Source organism: Athene cunicularia (assembly GCF_003259725.1).
Source record: "Athene cunicularia isolate RWA chromosome 2 unlocalized genomic scaffold, athCun1 chr2_part1, whole genome shotgun sequence".
NCBI lineage: Eukaryota > Metazoa > Chordata > Aves > Strigiformes > Strigidae > Athene > Athene cunicularia.
The window spans coordinates 98,546,058-98,570,229 of NW_020799095.1; the positions used below are offsets into that span (position 1 = coordinate 98,546,058).

Sequence of the window (24,172 nt, forward strand, 5' to 3'; positions counted from 1 at the left end):
ACCTGTGACTTCAGAATTCCCTATTGAACCTCACTGTAACCCAAATCTCAAGAATTTATACAACCACAATCCTTATTCATTTAAATCCTTTTATTGACTAAAAGCAGAGTGGGATTTAGATTTGACCCACCACATGCAAAAATATCTCTGAGGCTACTTAGCCAACATTTGAATTTTAAAATCTGCCAGAGATCCACTGTAACAACTTCCAATTTTAAAACAATTTAACATGTAATTCCTAAACCTGTTCTAAATCACATACAGCTCAATGGTAGCTGTGAGACCTTGTTTAGGACAATATCCCGCACAGATCAGCATCAATTGCCAGTTTTAGCATAAATCAGAGTATACAAGGTACTCACAGAATTGTCTTACAAAGCTTTCAGACATCAAGTAAGGTTTAATGTTTTGAGATGTCTCATTAAAAAATAGAAATATGCCACAGATATTTATGAAAGTTTAAGAATCAGTTATGCATAACATATGTGGAACTAAAATTTATGACACCTTTAAAAACCTGGGTTCAATCTCACCTTGTTTTCTTGGTAACAGGTCTAGCCTTTTACCGGGTTTTGTTTAGGAAGAAACAGATCTCTTGCAGCATTAGGTTACAGATCACATACATTTTATGAATCTGTGATATCAATAAGTTTAATCTTTCTTTAGTGCTGAAGGCCAGGTTAACCTCTTCCTCTAATAGCCAGGTGAAAGAGCCAGGCACAACTGGCAGACGTGCTTGGATGAGATGCAACATCCCCCGAAGGAGCCTGTCTCCCTCTCCAACTATCAACAATGTTGGTTGCTCAATTTTCACTTACATAACCCCAGATTATCCAGAAAATAGTTGCTGCAAGGAAGCAGCAACATGGATCATATATCAGCACATGTGACAACTGAAAGTTTACCCGAAATACCCTTTCCCATGGTAGGTGTCCAAGTCTGTGTATTACACAAGGGCATATTTTCAAGTATAAGTGCTTTCAGAAGAGTCAAAAATATCTGAGAAATTGATTATATGTGAAAAAACAATGCATTTTAGATTCTTAGATAAAATCCAGTGGGACATTTCCCACTTATAACTACTTCAAGCCCTCTGAAGACAAAGCAACTTTCCCATTGATGTCTTCTGGCTCCGTTTCAAGCCCTAATAATTAGCGCCACTTTATCAAAGCAATCTCATAACTAAGCAATAAGGTCTGTATTTTATGTATAGATACAGAAACCCAGCTCTAGCCTGCCTGTTCATGATTTACTGTGGAATGTTGTTTTCCCCTTTTGTTCGCCTTTCATAAGTCCCCCAACAAATGTGCAGTGAGGTTAATTTTCCTCATAAAAGAACAAATTACTGTTGTGGAATGCAGGCTAGGTTTTGGTTCCGAAGCCTGCATTTCTTACCCTACTTCTGATTTCCAACAAAATTGAGGAAGAACATAAATTTGGATTTTATTATCTCAAACACATTCATAAAAGATGGAAGTGGAGAACACGTATAGTTTTACATTATTTCTAGTTCATAACCACCTACTGGATTTTTCTTCTACACTGCACCAAGCTTCAAAGGTATCACACAGTGGGTCTTCCATACCACATCGCCACGCAAGAGAGAAGACTACTCCACAAATTCACAGAATTGCATTTGTAAAGAAACATTCTATTTTGTTTTATTGGATTCCAGCCTTTGACCCCGAATTATATTGTGCTCTTAAGCTGTTTTTGTACAGAAGTATCATTCTTCAAACTTGAAGACTTCTTGGAGCACAGCATTGAGACCATGAGGAGTGGGGCACTGTGGCACCCTCTCTTAGAAATCAAGGAGTTGGCATCTTTGAGCAGAGATAACTTTAGTCTGCAGCACAGATTGGGAGGAAACCTGGTAAACAGTGGAGATTAAGCTGGCATTTATGTTCTTTTTACGATTTCAGTAATTAACACAGCCTTGGAAAAGGAATCAATTCATGCAAAGCACATTGGCTGCATCTTCACTTCTTTCTGGAGCAGACTGGAACTGCATGGGGCCCAGCAGTATCCTTCCTGACAACCCCTTCTTTCACATACACAGCACCTCCTGACACAGATTTTGACTTCTAGCCTGGAAAAATTGCACTTACTCATCCTTTGGATCCATTTTTTTTTCTAGTTAGCAAATTCAGTCCATTTCTTGCTGATGTTTACTGAAAGTAACAAGATGAAGCTACAGATTTAGAAAAATATTGAAGCAGAGTCCAGCTAGAAAGATGGCAGAGAAACTGTAAGCCAAAATTCAGGTTTTAGGGGTTTTTTTGTCACCCTATTTTTACAGAGAAAACACTTAAAACATGCCAAGTCCACTTTGCAATGTAAGAGAAGTTTTTGCAGCAAATCTAAATTTCATATATAAAAGGATCTTTTTATTAAAAAAAAAAAAACAAAAAAAAACAGTCATTGGTTTAAACAGAGAATTGGAGTACTTTGACACTGTAATTTTGACAGGATATTAAAGAGGATTTTCCAGCTAGGTTTCTCAAAATCCCTTTGAAGTAAAGCTTTCTGCTTCTGGTCCTTGCTTTATTGCTCATGGGAAGTATCAAAATTACTGTTTTCAAGATGAAGAGCCATGTCACTGAGATCATGAAGTCCTTTCTCAGTGAAAAAAGTAAATGGTGCTGTTTTTCAAGTAAATCTAAAAAGATAAAGTTGGGTCAACAGCACCGCCTACCCGTCTGTGAAGTCTGCTTTCCAAGTTTGATTGCTCCATTGTTACTATTTTCATGAGGATCTAAGGGTGGAATTTGCCGACCTGAAACACATGAAGAGACAATGAATTAAATTTTCCTCATGTAGTAACAACACATGCAGGTAACAGAACAATTCAGACTGCATAAGAACTACATCTGTGAAACTTCACCAGAAAACAACTGTCTCCTGTGTACGTTTGAATCTTTTCCCTTGCATACTGATTATGAGAGATTTTCACATTTAAAAAATAATATATGAAATGTCTGTTGAGACTGCATGAAGTACACTGAAACAAAGTACACTGAAATTATGTTATCCATGTATTTAAAAAAAAAACCAACACAGTTATCTTACTGAGCACCTTACAACTAAGAAAGATAAAATTCTCGGCTTTCTCCTAATTCCACTGAAATGCAAATGGTGCTAGTTTAACAAGATCTTGCCTGTCCTAAATCTGCATGGAATTTAGTCCTTGTACACTGGAGTTTTACAAAGTCCTGTAACTAAACACAGGGCTGCCTATCCTTGATAAAGAAAATCAAATCTCTTCTTTTATTGAATCCCTCTCTCCTTTGAGGGGTACCCATGTCTTTCCAGCTGACAGCTTTAATTACTTAACACCAATCTCTTCCCCCCTGCCCCCAAACTCTTCTGACCTTTTAATCATCTTATGGGGTGATTATTTTAAGTGTTTGAAAGAAATGCAGCCATCACAGGAGAGCCAGAGATTTCTCCCAGGGGCAGAAGGCACTGCTCCAACTCCATCCCCTGTTTGCCCTTTCAGTACTACTTCATCTTTTGTCTAACTGACTTCCTACTCATGGACAACACACAATGGGCTTAATAATCAGAATCATAAATGGAAAACCAAGATCCTCCCAGGTCCAGTCTATCCTCTGTTTCTGGTATGGGCCTGGCTTTTCCATTAAACCCACTGTGTGAACTCTCCATCATTAACTTGGGAATTTACAGTCATGGTAAGGTACTTTCTCATTACCTTGTGGGTTTCCTGGAAATTTTTTCTAAAGTTGAATCTACTTTCTATGAATGACTCCTTGTTTTACTATTACCCACGTTAAATAACAAGAATTAAAATATTTAATAACATTTGTCTGCTATATGCCACTTTCAGATAACATAAAGTTCCTGTGAACAGCTCATCATAATCCAGGTGGATTTTTTAGTTTAGATTTCTCCATCCTATGGTGCATTTACACACAGCTCTCTCTTGCCAAATGTTCCATGAATTATGTACCTATGTTCAAGCCTGAGTCCTAGAAATTGCTTGAGGGACTGGTTGTGGGAGGGCGAGTTAAAAGCATTCAGGTAAAATCCAACCACAATTAAACACCAAAATTTAATCTGTAAAACTGTCCCTAAATTACCTTTGGTCAAACCTATTAAAATTTCACCTCTCTTAGATCTGAACAGGCATGTTATAAAACAAAAGTGTGACTTTCGAAGCAGGTAATCTTGGGTGTTTGTACAACTGAATAAGAGGGGGAAAATTCCTTACATTACTAAGCTAGCGATCCAAGAAACAGGTATCTTGAGGGCTGAAGCATGTATAAGCACTGACATTACAATGCTGCACTCTATTCAAGTCACTGAAATATCAACTTCATACCCTGCTTACATTCTGTTTGGGCTTCATGTTTGTAAGTGCCCTTCCAAAGTAAAATAAAAAGCAGAATAGGTGGTTATAGACACAGCTGTTACATGCATTAGTTCTGTTGACTTTGTTTGGAGACAAAGAAAATCCACTAATTCATAAAACTCTAGAGAATATAAAGAACGTAGTAGTACCTGTGACAGGTCTTTCAAGAAGGTAATGCTGTTGTTATAAGAGACCTGCAGAGAACTTCTGCATTAGATACCTACTACTTCCAAAGTGCTTTCAACTCAGTCCCAGCTAAAATAAAACCCAGTCGATCTGATTCAGAGCACAGTGTAGCTAAAAAAACCTGGAGTTTACAGACACAGTTTCTATAACATACCATAAAGCAAATACTCTCCAAACATTTGGTTCTCCTAACAGCAAGTTTGGAAGAGGAGAGCTTTAACGTGAAAATTAGATTAACTTTTATTTTAGAAGTCTGCATTAAACAATTGTTACCTCTTATTTGTTTTTCATTCAATGTTTTATATTTCTTAAGTTTCAAGTCTTTTCTACAGTACTCTTGATGTGTATGCAAACAAGTAGGCAAACTTCTCTTTGGAGAAAAAACACTGTAAGCTTCAAGGTCAGCAAGCACTTTGTCCAGTTCAGACCAGGACACAACATATGTGGTTAAGAATCACCTTGATTTATTTCATTTCTCAAAACAATAAAAAACACACAGATAACAACTATGAATAATAAAGAGAAAAAAATCTCTAGACATAATATTTGCTGAGTAGTTATTTTGGCCTTTGAACTTAAGTACTGTTTGTCATTAACTAGTCGTGTTTTCTGCTGTTTGGATACCACACCCCCACCCCTGAATTCAATACAAGGAAATAAGCCTTTGAACAGTCTAAACTTTTTTCAAGTTTGAAAATTTTTTTTTTTAGTAGGTGAGTTTTCTCTCACTTATAATTCTCTTATTACCAAATTTATTAAACCATCAAGTTAAATAATTTTAGTTTTAGTAACAAGACTTATCCTTGACCAAGCAGCTTTTACCATGTGATGTGCAGCTGACAGAAGTAACTCTTGGAGCATAAACTCAGTCTAACACCTGAGAACCAGCTCCACAGCAAATGCTACAGCCATTTTTCACCAAGGGTCAGGCAAAGTGAATAAAAATAATGTCAGAAATCTGTCTGATTGTCTCTCCCTGGGCCTCCTTGACAGCTAGTCTCACAGCAGATACTGCAACAGAGAAAGGTTTAAGCAGCAGCAGAACTAAGGATGAGTGAAATACTGAGCCTGCACTTACACTTCCTGCTTCTAAACTAGCTCAAACACTTTTGGTACCTAAAAGCACTGTGACTACCTCATCATGTCATTCAGCTCTTGACAAATACAGCATCAATATTGCTGACACCAACTCAAATACAGCTAGCACTGTGTCAGGATCAACACAGGTTATAAACTGAATTAATTGTAGGAAGTATATACTCATTTAAAATGTATATCTCACTGGCATGTGTACTCTCTGTTCCAGAGCAATAAAAAAATATCCCTGTATTAGATAACCTACAGCACTGTTAGTTTATGCTGTTTCTTTCATGCAACTGATGTCAGCAAGGAGCAGGAGTGCTCTGACAGCCAGTCTTGCAATTCTCCTGCTGAAGAAATATAAAGATCAAGGCAACTCCTCTTCCAACCAAAGACTGCTCTGTAGAGACAGAGTCAGATCAAAAGGTCCATGAGAGACTGAACTCATCTGTTGCTTAACTTAAAGACAACAAACTAGACCACAAATAGAGTCTTCTCCCCATTCTGCAGAGCAGGACACAACTAGCCAGCTTGCCAAAGACCACCAACAGCACATCTTAGGATTCCAGATGAAACAGGCAATTGCACAAAGAAAACCAGATGCACATATATTTATCTAAGAACACTGTAGCTGAACTGGTGAAATGAGGAACTTAAGGATGTATTATTAGTCAGACAGTATATAAGTCCCATATGGCTCCCATTGCTGATATTTCTATGGAGTGTGGTCCATCAACTGCAATTTAAAAATTGCACATGTATTAACTAAATAACTGATTATTTGGTTTAATTTCACTAATGTTTAGACCATGTTTCACAGATTTTGTGGACACAACTGTTTGTAACCACGCACCTCTACACATTCATGCCGAGGTCTTGGTGTCCTCCATGATCTCATTCCAGTAAATACACCATGATGTGTAAAATAATAAGCATCACAAGAGACTGGTCAAATGTAGGATTACAGAAATTGTCATGGTTCTGAAGTGAACCACCCAGGTTAACAGGTGGCAAGCACTAAATCAATTGCATCTCCTTTCTGGCAAGTTTGAGTTGGGCTGAGGCAGTCCAAGATGAAGGTCAGAGTCTTCTCCAATGTTTGGCTGAGTTCCAACTCCTGCTATTGAATCTGGGATTTGTTAATGTAAAGAGATTAATCAGCACTCTGGGACTTGTGGTTCTGAGAGTGCCAGAGGCAAAGAGATTGGGAAATGGGAGGGTGGGACAAGGTGTAAACAAAATGGAAAGGGAGAAAAATGAAAACTGGAGCAGGGAAGCAACAGAGATGGCAGGGACTGGATGACAGCTCTGCAAGCAGAACTTGAAGAAAGGCAGGTGGGAATTGCTCTACTCAACTGGAAGCAGAATGCATCATCACAGTAATGAAATATGCTCTCTTCATTCTTTTTTGAATGTGATGCTCCAGTTAAAAGTTGTGACATCCATTAGCTCAGAAAAATCAGGTGTGGAGTTGAGCTTTTTGTTTGTTTTAAAACATGAAACAAGTTTCATCAGACCTGTACAAGACTGCTTGAAAAACTGGAAACAGCCTTAGAGCTGAGCATAAGAAAAAAAAACCAAACACAACAGATTACCATGCTGACAAAGGGACAAATACAGCAGTGCACTGAACATATACTTGTTTAGTGTGGGAACAGATGTGATGTGATCAACATGAGCTGGCACATCCAGATGATGAAATCAAAAGAAGCACAGTCCTACTATCTATCACAACTATAATTCTGCTGAGGGTAAGAGGTAAGACTTCACAGTGCTACATCGTGGCTTTCCGCACACTTCTCCCATCCGTTCTCTTCCTGAAAATCACGTACAACTTTTTTTTTTTTTTTAGGGGGCTGGAGGAAGGGGAGATTTTCATCAGTGCAGGATGCAAAATCCATTTCACTCTGTCCCAGAGCGGCAGCCTGACAACCGTTGCAACTAAGGCTCACCTGAGAAAAGGCAGAATTCTTCAAGTAGCGGTACAGCAGCTATACAATGGCCAGAACATCCTCGTAAAATTGCTAGCTGTATCACAGCAAGGTGATCCCCTTGAAAGAAGTGCTCTCTATAAAGCTCTATTAATAAAGCACAGCCATATGTGAAGGCATGGCAGAATGAAGCAAGCACATATTATCCAAGAGTTTTGTCATTTGCATGCAATACTTTCTGCACCTGCAGGACTTAAAACAGTCACACTGCTTATGTCCCCAAATCCTTTCAACATTTGAAACCAGTTTCACTGGTATAAGTTCCCCATGTCTCTCACATGGATTATAAAGCTTGGCCCACTAGTCAGTCTCTAGTTTCTTTTTCTCGCCCGTATTTGCAGTGAAGCAGAATTTCCCCAGTTGACAGAGATGACTGCTGTTTACTTCATGTTGTAAGTTTTCATGCAAGGTAACATGTATTTACAATAAAGGATATTGCATAACGAAACACAGTTAAGTTGCAATTATTTTAATACTCCTAATAGCATATCTAACAGCAACTCCATGCAAGAAAATAAAGCCTCTTTTTTTTTTTTTTTTTTTTTTTTTTTTAAAAAGCAAAAGCATAGATTGCTGACACTGAAGTTCTTGCCAGGGGAAGCAGCAAAACAACTAAATTATGCTCATTTAATTAAAACATGCAGGGGAAAAAAAAAAAAGATTTAAATCTTACATGCCTCAAAGTAAAGAACAGAATTCCTAATTACTTTAATTACTAAGAGATCCAACCTTGATTTGAGGTCCTGCTGTAATTAACTTTGGGCTGTTTTGGTTTATTTACTAGTTTATGTTGAAGTGCTCTTCCATGTTTGGAGAGAAATATAGAACCTCACAAGTTTAACTTTAGGAGTAGTCCAAAAGCCAGTAAATTTTGTTTCATTCCTTAAAATTTGAAAGCAAGAGGAGAACTAATCCTAGAATACAGGGAGCATAAACTGTAAAAAAATATAATCTCAAACAAATTAGGGCAATGTTTTTCCATTCTTTCATGGAGTGTTCAGAGGTGAATACCCCCTACAAAAATTCAATTTATGAGCTTGGGCTGCCTTAAAAATGGCATACGTGAATTGCTTTGTAACATAAATGACTTGCTTTTCTTAAAATGTCTTTCATAGACCTCTTCAAAGTAGTTCACAGATATCAGGATGAAAACCATCATACTCATCACTCACAAAGCTTGAAAATTGTCCATCTGCAGTTTCACTCATCCAAGTCCATTTGAGACAGTGCGAACATCAAAATTCTGTGGGAAAGGATCCCTCCTCATTCTACAGACAGACATTTCACACATTCCTCTCTAGTTTGTCCAGTATACAGCTGGTTAAACTGTAAACTCTAGAGATAGTGTTTGTTCTGGGTGTTTTAAATCTCCCAGTATTTCTAGGAAACAGGTATTTGGGTTATATTAAATATTCAATACATGAGCTGCTGGCAAGGCATCAGAAAAATCAATAGCTTCATACATTTATAACGAAGCATTTACCACATGAAAGGTTGTATCCTGAGACAGAAACTCTTTGTTCTAATTAGGAAGCTTTGTCTAAGAATAACATCCTTATCTGGATTTTATACATCAGTCTGTCTCTCCTTCTTATAGTACTAGCATCAGTAAGACTGAGCGTGCTAACAACTCTTTATACACTTTCTACAGATTGATTCTGATAATCTTATTCATCACTTCCCTCTCACTCTTGACAGAAGATGCTGAAATGCTTCAACCTTGTCCCCTTTGGTAGCACACCACTCTTCAACATTTGCCAGACTTCAAAAAATAACACATGCCCTTTTTTTTTTTTTTTTTTTTGTTTAAGCACAAGTTTCTTTCATATTTCATTTGGCTAGGTATTCTCCAGCACTTAACTTGTCCCACTACCTGTTTACCTTTGGACCTACTGATGCAGACTGGTATTAACCTGGGAGGTACAATCTTGGCTCTATCATTTACAGAGGATGGCTTTTAAGCAGTCTTTCATACGTGGGTCACCTTCACACTAAGGTAACAGGCAATACACACAGGCTGAAGAGAAACAGCTGGGCGTGTACTAGATCTGAATAAGGTAACTAAGGCTTATCTGAGTCTGAAAATTGCAAGGGTGTGATTGCTATTAAACGACAGTACACTTGGGGCAGCTTGTTTAGTCATTGAAAACCAGTCAGTTCTAATAGGTAAGCTGCCTCCCCAGGCACAAGCAGTGGTCAGTGGACTAAAGCCCCACAACCAATAAGGCACAATACAGAAATGGTATGACCTCTGCACAGGCACAACTTTATGCTGTATTATACTGCTATCGTATAATACATTCCTGGCATTTTTGCTGCTGCTTTAGTATAAACCAGTGACAAGGAGCCACTGTGCTTATTCTTCTAAGGCTAGGAATACAAAATTAGTAACATTTGATCCTATGGACACGGAGCTATTAGAGAAGAACTACTGTAACACATGAAAAACCACTACAATCTTAAGCCCTTTTTATGACAAAACCTTTCAAGACAGACAGTGGGAAAAATTTAGCCCAAGTGCAGAACAGACAACTGTACTAAAAATATTATTTTCTCGTTTATAGAGAAATACAACAGCCATTGATGTTTCACAATCACAGCAAGTCTTCAGTCAGTCGCTGCTAAATGTAACCAGGGTTAAGTGCAGTGGCTTGCCATCTGAAATCCCAGGGGTACAACAGCCAGCCAGGAGCTGCATCCCATCACGCAGCTCAGTGAAAACTCTCTAGCATGGAGAACACCGACTTTGCCAACTCTTGTGCTCGGCCTCATTTGCCTGAGTACAACTGCAGAGATCTTCTCCTGCCAGACTTGCCCCATCAGCAAAAAATCAGAAACTTTTACTGATTCTAGTCTTTCACATCTTGTATTTTGTTGAGAAGAATTAAGGACAATGGATTTGTATTGAGACTGTGATATTAAGACATCCCTCAAAGCAGTCGAATCCTCAAATCCTGAGAGAAACTGATTTTAATTTTTTTTTTAAAATAGTGTAATATAATAACATCAGAAATGAAGTGATCTGTCTATAATCTCTACAATTTTGCCAAGATTTATCTGGTTGTCAGCAAAACATCCCCATTCCCCTTCTATTTTCCACCTTCTTTATATCATTACGTTGAGTAAGTTTTTTCCATTATACTATTTCACTCTGTTCACAACATTTTCCCTGGAAAAGAGACAGTTGTTAAGACACCTTAGGAAGGAAAAATGATTATGTTAAAATACCCCTGGGAAATGAAAAGCATAAGCAAGCAGGAGGTAAATGTTTTAGCTAAATTAAAATGTCGTCTAGCCTTTCTGTTTGGGTTATCAATTTCCACAAGGTTTTTAATGGAGCAATTCTCCACACATGTTGAAATATCTTTCCAAATCCAGGCTGTACAATAGGTAACACATACACCTACAAGATCCAAGGTAAACAGAAGTTGCCGTCTCCCTGTTCAGAGGCTGGGGAGCTGGACTATGCCCTTCTACGGCAGCATAACAAGAAGGACACAAACTCTCAGGCAGCATGAAAGCAGAACTAAAGCTGCAGCATGACTTCCAGGGCACCACACAAATAAAATTAGTCAACAGCGTAGGAGACACAGCCTCAGAGGGACTTCATACACTTGAAAAGGAAGAAATGCTGCCATGTAACTTGGGCATAGACAGACTTTTTTGGAAATTGCACAAAGTCCAAAGTGTAAAACATCAGAAAGTTATCCACACCCTCCGCCCTGTCACAATCGTATTAATTAACTGTCCTGCTAATTAAGCATTTTTCACTTGGTTTCCACTATATTTCTATAAACATCCACTATCAACTCTCTTCTTTCTCTCCGCTGACTACTTGATAAGGTCACAAGTACATCCACCGAGACTAAATATTTCTATATATAGAAATAATTGCCTGTGGAATTACGTGCACTTGCCTGGGTATCTAGTTCATACTAAACTTAATTTAGCTGATTTTCCTCGTCTATTATATCCATTATTAGGGACAGTGTATGCTGCCAGCTGCAGCACTGCCTATCAAAAACGGAAACTAATTATCTAATTACGTGGCAAGGATGAGTTCCTCCGCGAGAACATTCACAACCATCAGACGCAGACAATCAAGTAAATTATCACAGGGAAGAACCAGTTCCTCCAGACAGCCATGTTACACACTCCTCCTTTATTAAAGGAGGCAAAAGAAAGGTAGCGTATTCTAGGAATATCATTTCTTATTAACCATTTCAAATACATCCCATGCAAGCAAAGTAAACACTTGAACAGGCCCTGTCTCAGGCAAAGTGTGGTAGATAATATGAGCTGATTATGAATATATGAAATAAAATAAAATGCTTAGGGAAACAAAGTTGAGTTTCTAAACATGCTGTCTCCTAGGCCTCTGTGCCCCAAAACAGGATTCAGAAAAGAAGGAACCACCAGTAATGGAAGAGGATCACGTCATGGAGTTCTTAAATCTCAACCCATACAAATCTGAGGATGAAGAGGGAGCAAGCCAATGTCACTACAAGGCTGGTTTTTATTATCCCTATCATTTTTGAAAGGTTGTGGAAAATGGGAGAGGTCCCCTGTGACTGAGGAAAGGTGAATGTTGTATCTGTCTTCAAAAAGGGTAGTAATAAGCCATGAATCTACAAGCTGGTTAGCCTTACTCTGCTTCCTAAGAAAACCACAGAGCAAATCCTCTCAGAAGATGCTTCGGAGCACATGAAGGTCAAGAAGGTGACAGGGACCAGTGAGCATGGACTTACCAAGTGTAAACCATGTCCAACCAACCTGGTTACCCTAAATGACAGTATGACTGGATCTGCGATTGAGGGAGAGCACTGGATGTTGTCCACCTTGACTTTAGCAAGGATTTCAATACCTTATCCTACAGCATCCTGGTATATCCAAGTTGGGTTGTTATACCATAGACAGGCTGACTGTTAGCAGTGTGAAAAATTGGCTGAATCATCAGACTTAAAAGGCCAGTGGTTAACAGTATGTATCTACCTGTAGGACAGTTACAAGTGGAGTACCTTGCTTAATACCTTTTATCAGTGGCCTGAAGGAGGAAAAAAAAAAATGTACCCACTTCAGCTCTCAGATGATAATCAACTCAGAGGTGCATTCAGTACCCTAGAGGGCAGGGCTGCTGTTCATAGGGCCAACAGACCCAAGCCAGAGCTGACCTATAGATGAATCCTGTATATTTTATAACTGATAAACATTGTGGTAGCAGGTATTGTACTAAGTTATAACAACCCACCTATGCTGATGTAAGAAGTGCTAAAGTGTCGAAGTACTGAAGCCTGAACAACAGGCCCCAAGCTGAAGCTGCTAAATTAGCGCATAATCCTTAACAAAATTTGTAAACTCACTAGTGAAAGATGCAGCTTAGAATATAATCAGTAGTGAGGATGAAAGGCCAAGAGAATGTATCCTACTTTCATTTCTCAGCCTTGTTCAAGGCTGAGAACCCAAGTATTTGGCCTTGTTAGAAACTCCCTTGGTCTCCCCCGCCAAGCCCTGGCCAGGCTTTGGGTGGAATCCAACAGGAGAATGAAACCTGAAATTTTCTGCTCAAAACAAAGGTGCCAGCTATTCCAGCTTGTTGATCTCTGGTATATAAGGCTGGGCCCGTTTGCAGTGACTTTGGACGCCTCACCTACGGGTGGACGCCCCGCGTAGGATTTCCCCCTTGCCGGGACAGGCTCCCCAAACCCTCGCTGTAACTGGGGCTCCCCGGCCACTGCGGGTCTGGGTGATGGGAACGTGTGCAAGTGGTGATGGATCTTTCTTTATCACTATTCTCTCTCTCAGGTAGTAATGATTTGATGCATCACCCTGTATTTTCCTGTTTGTTGCTTTAAGTGCATTATTCTGTCTTTCCTTACTGCATGTTTTCTGTATTACTCCGTTATTTAGTTATCATTAGTAAAATACACCTACTCTTTTCACTCTGGTGTCCAAGTTTAATCGGTATCCTTACTCAGCAAAACAGCTGGAAGGAGGAATGGGCCAACAGGAGCCTTATGTGGTTCAGAAACAATAAATGCCAAGCCCTGCTTGTGGGAAGAGGCCTTGGCTATGAGAGGTGCTGGGAACTGGCTGCCTGGGAGGCAGCTTTTCCAAAGATGACCCGAGGGCAGTAAGCTGAGCACAAACCAGCACCATACCCCAGCAGGAAAGATGGCCAACAGCATCCTAAATCATACAACAAGAGCCAAGCCAGTAGGTCAGGTGAAGTGGTTATCCCCTTCTAGATACAGTCTAACACAAGCTGTAATGCATCCAGTTTTGGGCCTCATGATACAAGAAAAATGTTGGCAAACTGGCACAAGTTCAGAGGAGGGCCTCCAAGACAGTCAGGTGGCTAGAGCACTTGCCCTGTGAGGAGAGGCTGAGGAAATGGGGCCTGTTCAGCCTGGAGACAAGATGGCTTTGGGGGACCGCAAAGCTGCCTGTCACTACCAATAAGAACACAGAGCCTCGCTCTTTACTGAGATGCATCCAGAACAATGAGCGATGGTGACCGTGAATTGAATCAGGAGAGGTTGTGACTTGATACACGGGGGAGGTGACGCTGTGAGGACTATTTAAACACTGCACTCGGCTGTCCAGAGAGGTTGTGGAACCTCTACTCTTGGGCCCTGCCAGACGATGGCCTGAGCAACCTGGTCTGAATTCACTATCAAGTCTGTTTTGAGTGGGAAGTTGTACTGAAGATCTCCCGAGTTCTCTTCCAGCCTGCAAGGTCCTTCACACTTGCAGCCAGAGGCCAAAACTGTAACCCCTAGAAGACAAACTGAACAAGACATTTTTTCTTCTCCTTATGAGGAATGTCAGTCTCATCTTGTTTAAAAGACCTGGAGAGAAAATATTTTTTTTAAATGGATTCCTCCGCAATGACTGTTTTCTACTTATCATAGTCTTCCAGACACATTTCTCAACATTTAAGTTTTTATTAACATGATGATAAGATCAGCAGTATTGCCTCTACAGCAGGCTTGGTCTGAAATACATGATGTGACCCAGGTCAGGATTTATATACATATTTAGAAGGAACAGGCTTACCCTGTATCTACTATGTTTTGCTCTGGTATATTCAGTCATTCTTAGCATAGAACTGTGTAAACACCAGCCATACTACAACCCCTACTGGATTTCTTGTTGTCCATGGGAAAGAATTTTTTTACACCAGAAACAGACAGGTATTTTCAAAAGACCTCCAAAACATCACAATTAAATAACTAAACAAACAAACAAACAAATAGAGCGTTTACTTACTTATTCCTTGAAAAAGTTCTTCAATGTTAACAGCATTCTTTGCGCTGGTTTCAACAACTATTGCACCTATAGATTCTGCATACTCTTTGGCATCCTTCACAGGAACTTCCCTACCAAAAAAAAATTTTTTAGATTTAGAAATAAAAGAAACCAAATTAAAAAAAAAATTGTGGGGGCTCAAAATATCAAAGTTTTACCAATGATCTACTTGCACATTACTTGGACTTGCTGCTGAAGCCATTTCTTGAAAGAAGAATGGTAATTTAAATGACCACTTGCTTGCCTTTTTTTTTTTTTTTTTTTTTTTTTAAACTTTACCCTGGTAAGAAAAGCATTAACACACTAGAGAGAAGATATATAACTCTGCTGATCCAGGCAGCAACCAGCACGGTGCACACCAAGTGCTCAAAAAAGATACAGTACGACTGTTGTGGAAGAGAACAATAAGAGCGTCATATGTTTGTTTTCAAGCAGCAAGAAATCAAGAGCAATTCTGAAAGAAATATGAAAGGCACTGACTCTGAGCACACTGGCAAGAGCAATCTGGGAGTACCAGATTCATTGGAAGACGACCACCTTCTGTGCCATGTCACCAAAGGGACACCACCTTAAAATCACTGGTAGAACATCCTTATTTTGTAGCCAATACTTCAATATGCCAAAAGCTGGTAAATGCAGTTTATAACATGCAAAAGACCTCTGCTTCAGACACAAAGCAAGCCCCATGCTGACCTTGTATCTGCCTGAGCCAGGTGGCAAAGCTGAATCTACCAGTGTCCGCTGCTATCCATAACCACAGCTATTCCTGATCTTTGAGCAACAGCTCAAAATCAGAGACTGAACACTCTAACAAGCACCCAAGGTACACCAAATCATGGGAGCACATGTTGAAACACCAGGCTGCAAGCACCATTTTTCTTCTAGTTGTTCGATGTATCAACTGGTGTGTTTTGTGTAGCTTTATAGCTGTCTGCTGCCTATGAAGAATTTGCACCAACTCCTTCACCAACTTTGATGTACCAATCCAGAGACTCCTAGTACAATTCCCTCCTAGTATGAGTGCCTTGGACTTTAGCAGAAGGTACCTAGGCGGGAGCACAGCAATGCAGTTTCACAGTTTATGGAGGTATGTATTTTAAATAAATCAGATCTGCTGCTCATGGGAAACATGCAGAGAGGCAGAATAATTGCCCTATTTATTATAAATAGTTTTCAGAAAATTAGACTGCAATTCCAGCATCTAGATTCAGAGCTTGTTTCCATTACTTGCTTCTTTGTATTACATGTCTTTTTACCACAGGGGAGGCAGCATTCTCTTTCCTATTTCTGAAACCTTGGCCTTTATTATGAAAGGTACCACCATCTGCAGATGGGTCAGGAGATAAGAAAAAAAGGAACTTAACTATGTAACATAGTATTCAAACAACAGTAAAGAAATTTGAGAGCATAAGGTTATGCAATGAATACTTTCAACTTGTTGTAATTTAGATGAGAAAGCAAACTTCAGGAATCAAGGAAAAGGGAAAACAGCAGCACATGAAAATATTCCAAGGAAGTGTCACAAAACTTCTCAGCCTTTTCTGATGACATTTCTAAAGGAATAAACGTCCATAGCACATGGGCAATAAGCATCATGCCATCCAGTGCTGCCGGCACCGAGAAGGCTGCATACATTAAGTGGAGTTATCATAATCTGGATATCAACATTGTTAAGATGCTACCTTGTCAAAAAGAAAAAGCACTAATGCTTGAACTCTTAAGTCAAGAGGTAAACACATGTGAGATGGGGTAAAGAGAGGAGAAGGCAAGAACCATCAGTGAAATACTGAGAAAGTGTTATTCCAAGGTTATGGGGAAAGTTAGAGGAATACCTATTCTCTGAAAGATGTCAATTATTTCATTTTATCCTTTCCAAATCATTCTATTGATTCAATCTCCCTTGTGATTTTCTGAATAATCACTGAATAAAGAAATATTCTGGATGCATCAAGGAAAGATCTGAGCATGAAGTTCTGCTGAATTCTCTTAACCAAAGATCTGGCAACTTCCAGTGAACACAATTTGTTAAGAAGGTGCACTGTATTTTTAGGGAAGTAAATACTTCTTAGTTGCTGTTATGACTATGGACTTCTGTAACGCTCAAAAAATATTTTGGACACTTATGACATTTTAACATTGAAGTTTCAGCTCGTGCCTTTGAAACTACTTTTTAATTTCCTGTCAGAAGGACAAGACACATATCAGAAGGAAAAGCCTATTACTATTACTTAAAAGTATGCTAAATACTCAACAGTACTAGAATTGACAGTACTGTAACAAAGGTGAGGATTTATACTAAACAAAATTGCTTGTCTACCTGTAGAAATTCCGTCAAAGCAGAGAAAAAAATTTACTTCAACAGAGTGCTAAAAACCTGCTGATAGCCTATTAACAGCACTGAGAAAATCAGCATGACCCCCAAGTGTCCCAAAATCCATCTTGGTAGCTCAAAACGAAATTTTAGATGCTAAAGGAGGAGGGCATCATGGTCAATGATTATGAGAAATAGTGTCAGTCTTTTCCCAAAGGAAGATAATCAGTTCTTATTGCTTCCATTCATTCTCCTTTACATTATCTCCCACAGTCACAGACAGCAGAATCAAATCAATTTGAACCAGGTCAGCTTGTATCTATTCACATTGGTCTTAAATGCAGCTGTGTCTCTGATGTTCATTCAGCAAAGCATCTGCCAAAAGTTCTACAAATACAAAGAGAGATGCCAAAAATGCACAGAAGCAGCAGCTTGCTCCTGTGTGTTCACATCATCTTATTTTTAAATTCTCCGTGCCCGAAGTCACATGTATTTTCTACTCAATGGAAACAATCTGCTAAATTGGTGACACATTTCACCTAAAATCATTTCTACTGAAGTAAATATGAAGACATAAAGCAGCTAGAGAATGCATACAGCTGCATGTATTGCATAAACAATGAGATTTCTGGAAAAACTGTGAAAACATATCACATACGAGATAGTCTGCTATTTTTCCACCAAAATCTCTTTATCTGCACATCACTGACTGACTTTAGAAAGAAAAAACGGTGGAGAATGCAGAAAGAATAACCGCATAAAACAAATATTCTCAAAACTATTCATAATTATGGGGAGAAAAAAGCCTCCTCCAGAACATTTTGTGTATGGAAGAGCTGTACTGGCTGAACAGGAGCAAGAAACAGACAATCAGCAATCAGTAAACAACAGATAGTGCTTGAGAATAACATCATGGGAAGAGCACAGTTGCTCTGTGAGAAACCCAGTATTCTCACAACATTACTGGGGTGCAGGCTTTTCTTCATGTCCCCAAGTTAACCTGTCTCTGGTGGAACAGCATTTAAAAGCTCGCTGCCATGGCAAATGTTACCAAAAGCAGGGGGAAGGCTGCTTATGGATTCATTTGCAATTGGTGCCATTTGTCACAGTCTTCAAACTTATTACCCTTGATTTAATCAGGCAATTGTATTGCTGGGAACACTAGAGCAATAAAATTAAAGTGACTCTCAGGGCAGCTGAGAACTCTGATTTGTGCTAACCCGTTTTTGGTTTTATTTTTATAATCATCCTTTCCTCTTTTTTCTACTCCATATTTGGAAACCTTTAGTTTAGTCTTACAGGACTCATTTTTACCATGTTGACAAGCATACCACAACATCATGTAGGAAATGCCAATATACTACCTGCTTCCCCAGTTCTTATCCCAAGAGAAGCCAGGAGTCTTCTAGCATCAGGTCTTAGAGATAGCAGTGTCTCACAGTTTTGTGTTGGTTCGTGGCTGACAGTGGTGGGGGATGGGGAGGAACAAAAGACAAAAAAAAAAACCACAACAAAACCAACAAACCAAAACAACCAAAAACCACACAGGTCCAATCTTTGTATGTGCCTTGATTCAGTAAAGCACCACATTACTCACTTGAAGTTACACACATGCTTCAGGGCTCTGCTGAACCTGAGCCAAAGTAATTATTATAAAACAACAGGGGGATCATATTTGAACAACCACGAGAGCCTATGAGGTCCTAAGAGGAAAGCATCAAATACAGCCCTTGAGTCTGTACTCACAGATGAAGCAAGAAACGGCAGAGTCATGGACTGACAAAAAGGATCACTATCGCACAGAATGTGCTTCCATTTCCAGAAAAGTTGTTGCACAGTGCAAAGCACAAGTTCTCAAAGCTTCTCTGTGAATAACATCCTTCTACCTCAGGCCCATCCTTCTAGCTTTCCACTGCTGATTTCGCTTGTCACTTAATGCATTCTGCATCTTTTAACATGAATGGAAATAAAAAGAAATATACTACTTTTCCATTCCCAGTGATTCAGTAGCTAAAGGGTGTAGGTTGTACAGATATGAAGTAAGGGCAGTAAAAGAGAGGTTAAAAAAAGTACATAATTCAAGTTGTGCTGCTGGTGGTAAGACCGTACATTGGTAGAACCACTGGTGTTAGGAAAGAGTCAATACAGCTGACCAAAATTATATACTGTTTGAACAACAGAACAACTTGGTTACCCGAAGGAAGGAAACAATATCGTTACTGTAATCAAAGCAACAACAAAAAAGGATGTATTACCTGATATCAGAAAGATCACATTTGTTTCCAGCGATGGCCATTACAATGTTTTCAGGACCATGTTCTTTTAGTTCTTTCACCCATTTCTTCAAAGTATGAAATGAATCCTAAGTCAGAGAAATAACAAATAAGCTAACAGCCTAGTCTCTGTTAATGTATTTGCTTATTTTTTTGAGTTAGAGGAACACAGCTTTGACAGTATTAATGCAGTAATAATTCTATAGATCAAAAGACCAGAAAAAGATTGCTGTATCTATGTAATCCACTTTTCAAACTTTAGGTCATACAACTTCCTCAAATTAATTCTTGAACTTGGACTCTTCCCCCTTTGCTTTCCCCTCCAAAGCAGCACTGAGTATCTTCCTTAAATTTGCAGTGATGAAGAAACTACCACAGCTCTTTTAAGTTTGGCTAGTGGCTAGTTTCCTTCACTTTTAATGTGATCTTAATTTGTTTAATTTCAACTTCTGCCTAGTAGATTACTATCTCAACCAGTGTCATAATTTTTGGTAACATCCAGGAGAGCTTTCACAGGGACACCCCCACCCCCCCACATTTCCAAATCTGTGACCTGGTAAACCTCTATTTATTCATTATGAAACCAAAGAGACAGGTGACAATTCACCTGGCAGTTCCCCTCCAAGTGCAAAATTCAAACATTTTTTGATGCTACCTACGTTTTAATAGCAAATTTTCTATTCCTTTACACTAATGAACTAATAGCATTAAAATCAATTTTGTTCCTAAAGATTTTAATTATAACACATGGTTGAAATTATTACTGAAATTCAAAGTGAGCTCCCAAATATATCATAAATCATTTTACCCCTTCAGAAATGCACAGAAGAGTTGTGTCTAAATCAGCAATGGCTGTATCAGTACCACTGGAGGGAGAGCACTATCAGTCATTTGGGAAAAACACATCCATTCTGCTTAAATGATCAACGCTGAATATTAAGCATCAGAAAGTGAAATACACATTGACCTTCCTCTCCTATTTTTCCTCTCTTTATTCTGAGAGCTGTTTCACATAATCTTGAAGAAAGGCTAGCAAAACAAAATTCTATTCTTACAATGCATTAAAAGATCAACTGTAAGATATTCAAATTCAAAATAAGCATCAATCCAGCACGATTCACTCTTCCTCATCTTTTCTTGGCAAATTAGAAAAGGAGAACAGTACCACTGTGCAACAGTGGCCACCATCATCAGCCACAGATCATTACACTAATGCACTGGAGAATCAACCCAGCCTTCTGAACCTAGTAGTAAATAATTCAATTGGAAGGAAAGGAATAAAATGCTAGTGAACTGTCATGACCATCCATCCATTAATGTCTCCTCTAACTCAGCTTTACCAGCAGGGGTTTCTTTCAAAAGCAGTGGAAGAGGCATTCAGCTAGAACCTCTTAGCCTCCTCTGCCCAAGAAACGAGTCAGAGCAGTTTAGGTTCTGAAAATACAATTTTCATTCCAGATGAATAATGTTGAGAACAAAGGTCAGAGACTTATAACTTCATTACTGCTTTCAAAGTTAAGATACGAGTCGTGCAATGCAAACATGAAATGATATGATTAGTTAAAAATAATTAGGTTTAAAACCAGTAATATGCAAACAACTGAATTTCTGTTCAGTTGATAAAGCAGCCAGCTGCTTTTTGTGGCAAAAACTCAATTCCACAGAGAACATAAGTAGTAGTGGTGGGAGGGGGTATTGCAGGATATTATCCTGTCTGCTTAGCCAGGGGAAATTCAAAGAAACTTTGACAAAACGAAATCACCAACCTTTTGTTTAGATGAAGTTTAAAAAATACAGAAGAAGGACTTCTTTTTTTTTTTAAGGCAGCAGGACTCCTCCAGCCAAATCTACACAAACTACCCACACATATAAACCCCACTGACATGAACAGGAATTAACATATAACTACTTCTGCAGTTGCAGGTTTTAACTCCAACTCTGGCCCAAGCAGAGGAGCTAACACAGGCAAAAAATATACAGGAGGTCTTACCTGTTTGGTGATATCATAAACTATCACAGCTGCTGCTGAACCTCGGTAGTACATTGGAGCCAAGGAATGAAACTGTTAAAACATAATCATCCCCCCCCCAACAAAAAATATCATTAATATATCAGAATTATCACACACTTTGTCAGGTCATATGTCAGGATGGCCATGGCAGGACCACTGACTTTCTTTCATCCCATTAAGAACAGACTTCTTCAGTGGTTGTCTATCTCTAGTCTTCCTTAAATGCCAAGGAAGCAGAGCTCCCTTATCTCCAGCTGTTCTTCATCCCACTGGATTTACACAATCAGCACTTACAGGTTCAATGCATCTTTTCCATTACATGCATAGACTCAGACTCTAAGGACAAGTTTGGACATGAAGATCACCTACACTTGGAGGTCTAACCTGACAGCATATAGGTACCTTCCCATGGAAAACTGCAACATTTTGCTTTGTAGTTTTAACAGACTGGATTCAGCTTGGGTTTGAGTTTTATAAAACACTGAAATTGACTTGGATCAAATTAATTTGTCAAAAACTCTGAACACCTGTCATGTTTACTCATCCTATACAATGACAGGTATTTTGAAAAACAAGGGTTCTTGCAGCTTAAGTTACTATTCAGCTTTTTGTTTCAATGGAAACATCCTTTAAGAGAAAAAAAACACCAATAAATATGTTTATTATAACAACAGCTTGCCAATGAACAGCATAATTTTCATAATTTACCATGACTAAGCAGCTGATTTAGAATTTCAGCTTATAATTACACAGAGAAAGTCAAAAAGCCTTTCTGCTGATTCAACTAAAGTGTCTTAAGCAAACCAAAAATAATCTTTCTTGAAAAATACATTTAGTCTCACCATATTTGTGCAGCCATTTTACAAATTTTTATTTGCAAAGTGATCTGCAAAAGCTTCATATAAAGCTGCAGCTAATAATTGAGGTCAACTCCTAAATCAAATGCAGGGTATGAAGCTCACTGCCCCCGAACATGCACGGATCCATGTGTTACACTGAACACCTCTGCAGATTTACTGGATACATCTTTTTCTCAGAACTGTACTTACAGAGTGAGCATTTAGACCCAGCAGCCTCCACGTTTCTTGCTGTTTTACATGCAATGTGTAAAGCCAGTTATTTGTAATACTGTTTCATTTGCCAGTTTCTAAGCTACTTCTCACAGATCACACACTCCAGCTCAAGGTTAATACTTTCTCTTATAACAGTAAGGATGCACAGCAGCAGTGACAGATGGTCAAGTGCTGAAGTGTTTTAGGGAGCAAGGCAGGTGGGAGAGCTCATTAATAAGAGAAAACAGCAGGAAAGAGCATAAGAAAAGAAAGACGAATCAGTCAAGAAACGTGGTCTAAAGAAAAGGGATCAGCCAAGTTCCTGAGGGAGTTGGGTAGATGCATGCCTTCTGGGCTTTTAGTGTGTGACTTTATTACTTGCATGTTTAGTGTCATAAATTTCCGGAATTTTTAAACTTCCAGATCATGACAGAAATTTCCAGTGTGTTAGAATAGAATAGGCTATTTCAGTTGGAAGAAACCAACAATTATCATCTAGTCTAGCTGCCTGACCAGTTCAGGGCTGACCAAAAGTTAAAGCATGTTATTAAGGGCATTGTCCAAATGCCTCTTAAACACTGACAGGCTTGGGGCATCGACCACCTCTCTAGAATGCCTGTTCCAGCGTTTGACCACCTTCTCAGTAAAGAAATGCCTCCTAATGTCCAGACTAAACCTCCTGTGATGGGTACAGCTTTGAGCTATTCCCATGTGTCCTGGTCACTGGATACCAGGGAGAAGAGACCAACACACCTCCCTCTCTTCACATCCCCTCCTCAGGAAGCTGCAGAGAGCCATGAGGTCACCCCTCAGCCTCCTTCTCTCCAAACTAGACAAGCCTAAAGTCCTCAGCTGCTCCTCACAGCCCTTTCACCAGCTTTCCTGCCCTCCTCCTGACACAATGAAGGACCTTCACATTTTTCTTAAATTATGCTGCCCAGAACTGCACACAGTATTCAAGGTGAGACTGCACCAACGCTGAATACATTGCGATAATCACCCCTTTTGACTGCCTGGGTTGAGTTGTGCTTGATGCACCCCAGGGTGCTGTTTGCTCTCTGGGCTGCCAAGGCACACTGCTGACTCGTATTGACCTGTCACCTGACCAGGTCCCTTTCTGCAGGGCTGCTCTCCAGTCACTCGTCTCCCAGTTTATAGTTGTCCCAGCATTACCCCTAGGTGCAGAATCCAGCATTTGGACTTGTTAATTTTCATCCTATTAATCACAGCCTAATGCTCCAACTCACCTAGATCTCTGCAAGGCCCACTGTCCCTCAAGAGAGTCAACAGCAACTCCCAGTTTGGTATCACCAGCAAACTTGCTAATGGTGCATTCAACTCCTGCATCCAGACTGCTGATGAACGTTGCTGGTGACCAGTCACCAGCCAGGTGTAATCCTATTCACTGCAACCTTTTGAGCTTTCAGCCAGTTCTTCACACAGCGTACCAATGAATCCACTCCTCCCACAGATGGACAACTTGCTCAGAACAAGCTGAGCTTCACTAAATCACACAATCAAAAGCTTCACTAAAGTCCAAAAAAACTACGTTCACCACCTTCCCTTTATCCAGGGTGATCTTATCACA

General features: G+C 39.3%; 1 protein-coding gene across 1 annotated transcript in view; it reads right to left on the minus strand.

The window, feature by feature from the left end:
* Positions 1-2,408: 2,408 nt before the first annotated feature.
* The window catches only part of RAB31 (RAB31, member RAS oncogene family), a 46,090-nt gene continuing 24,326 nt past the window's right edge, over positions 2,409-24,172 (minus strand). Inside the window, exons 4-7 of the mRNA XM_026841432.1 lie at positions 21,512-21,583; positions 19,504-19,610; positions 14,899-15,008; positions 2,409-2,776 (exon numbers count right to left, since the gene is read on the minus strand). Coding sequence (XP_026697233.1) covers positions 2,679-2,776; positions 14,899-15,008; positions 19,504-19,610; positions 21,512-21,583 — 387 coding nt within the window. The 3' untranslated portion in view covers positions 2,409-2,678. The remainder of the gene's footprint in view (positions 2,777-14,898; positions 15,009-19,503; positions 19,611-21,511; positions 21,584-24,172) is intronic.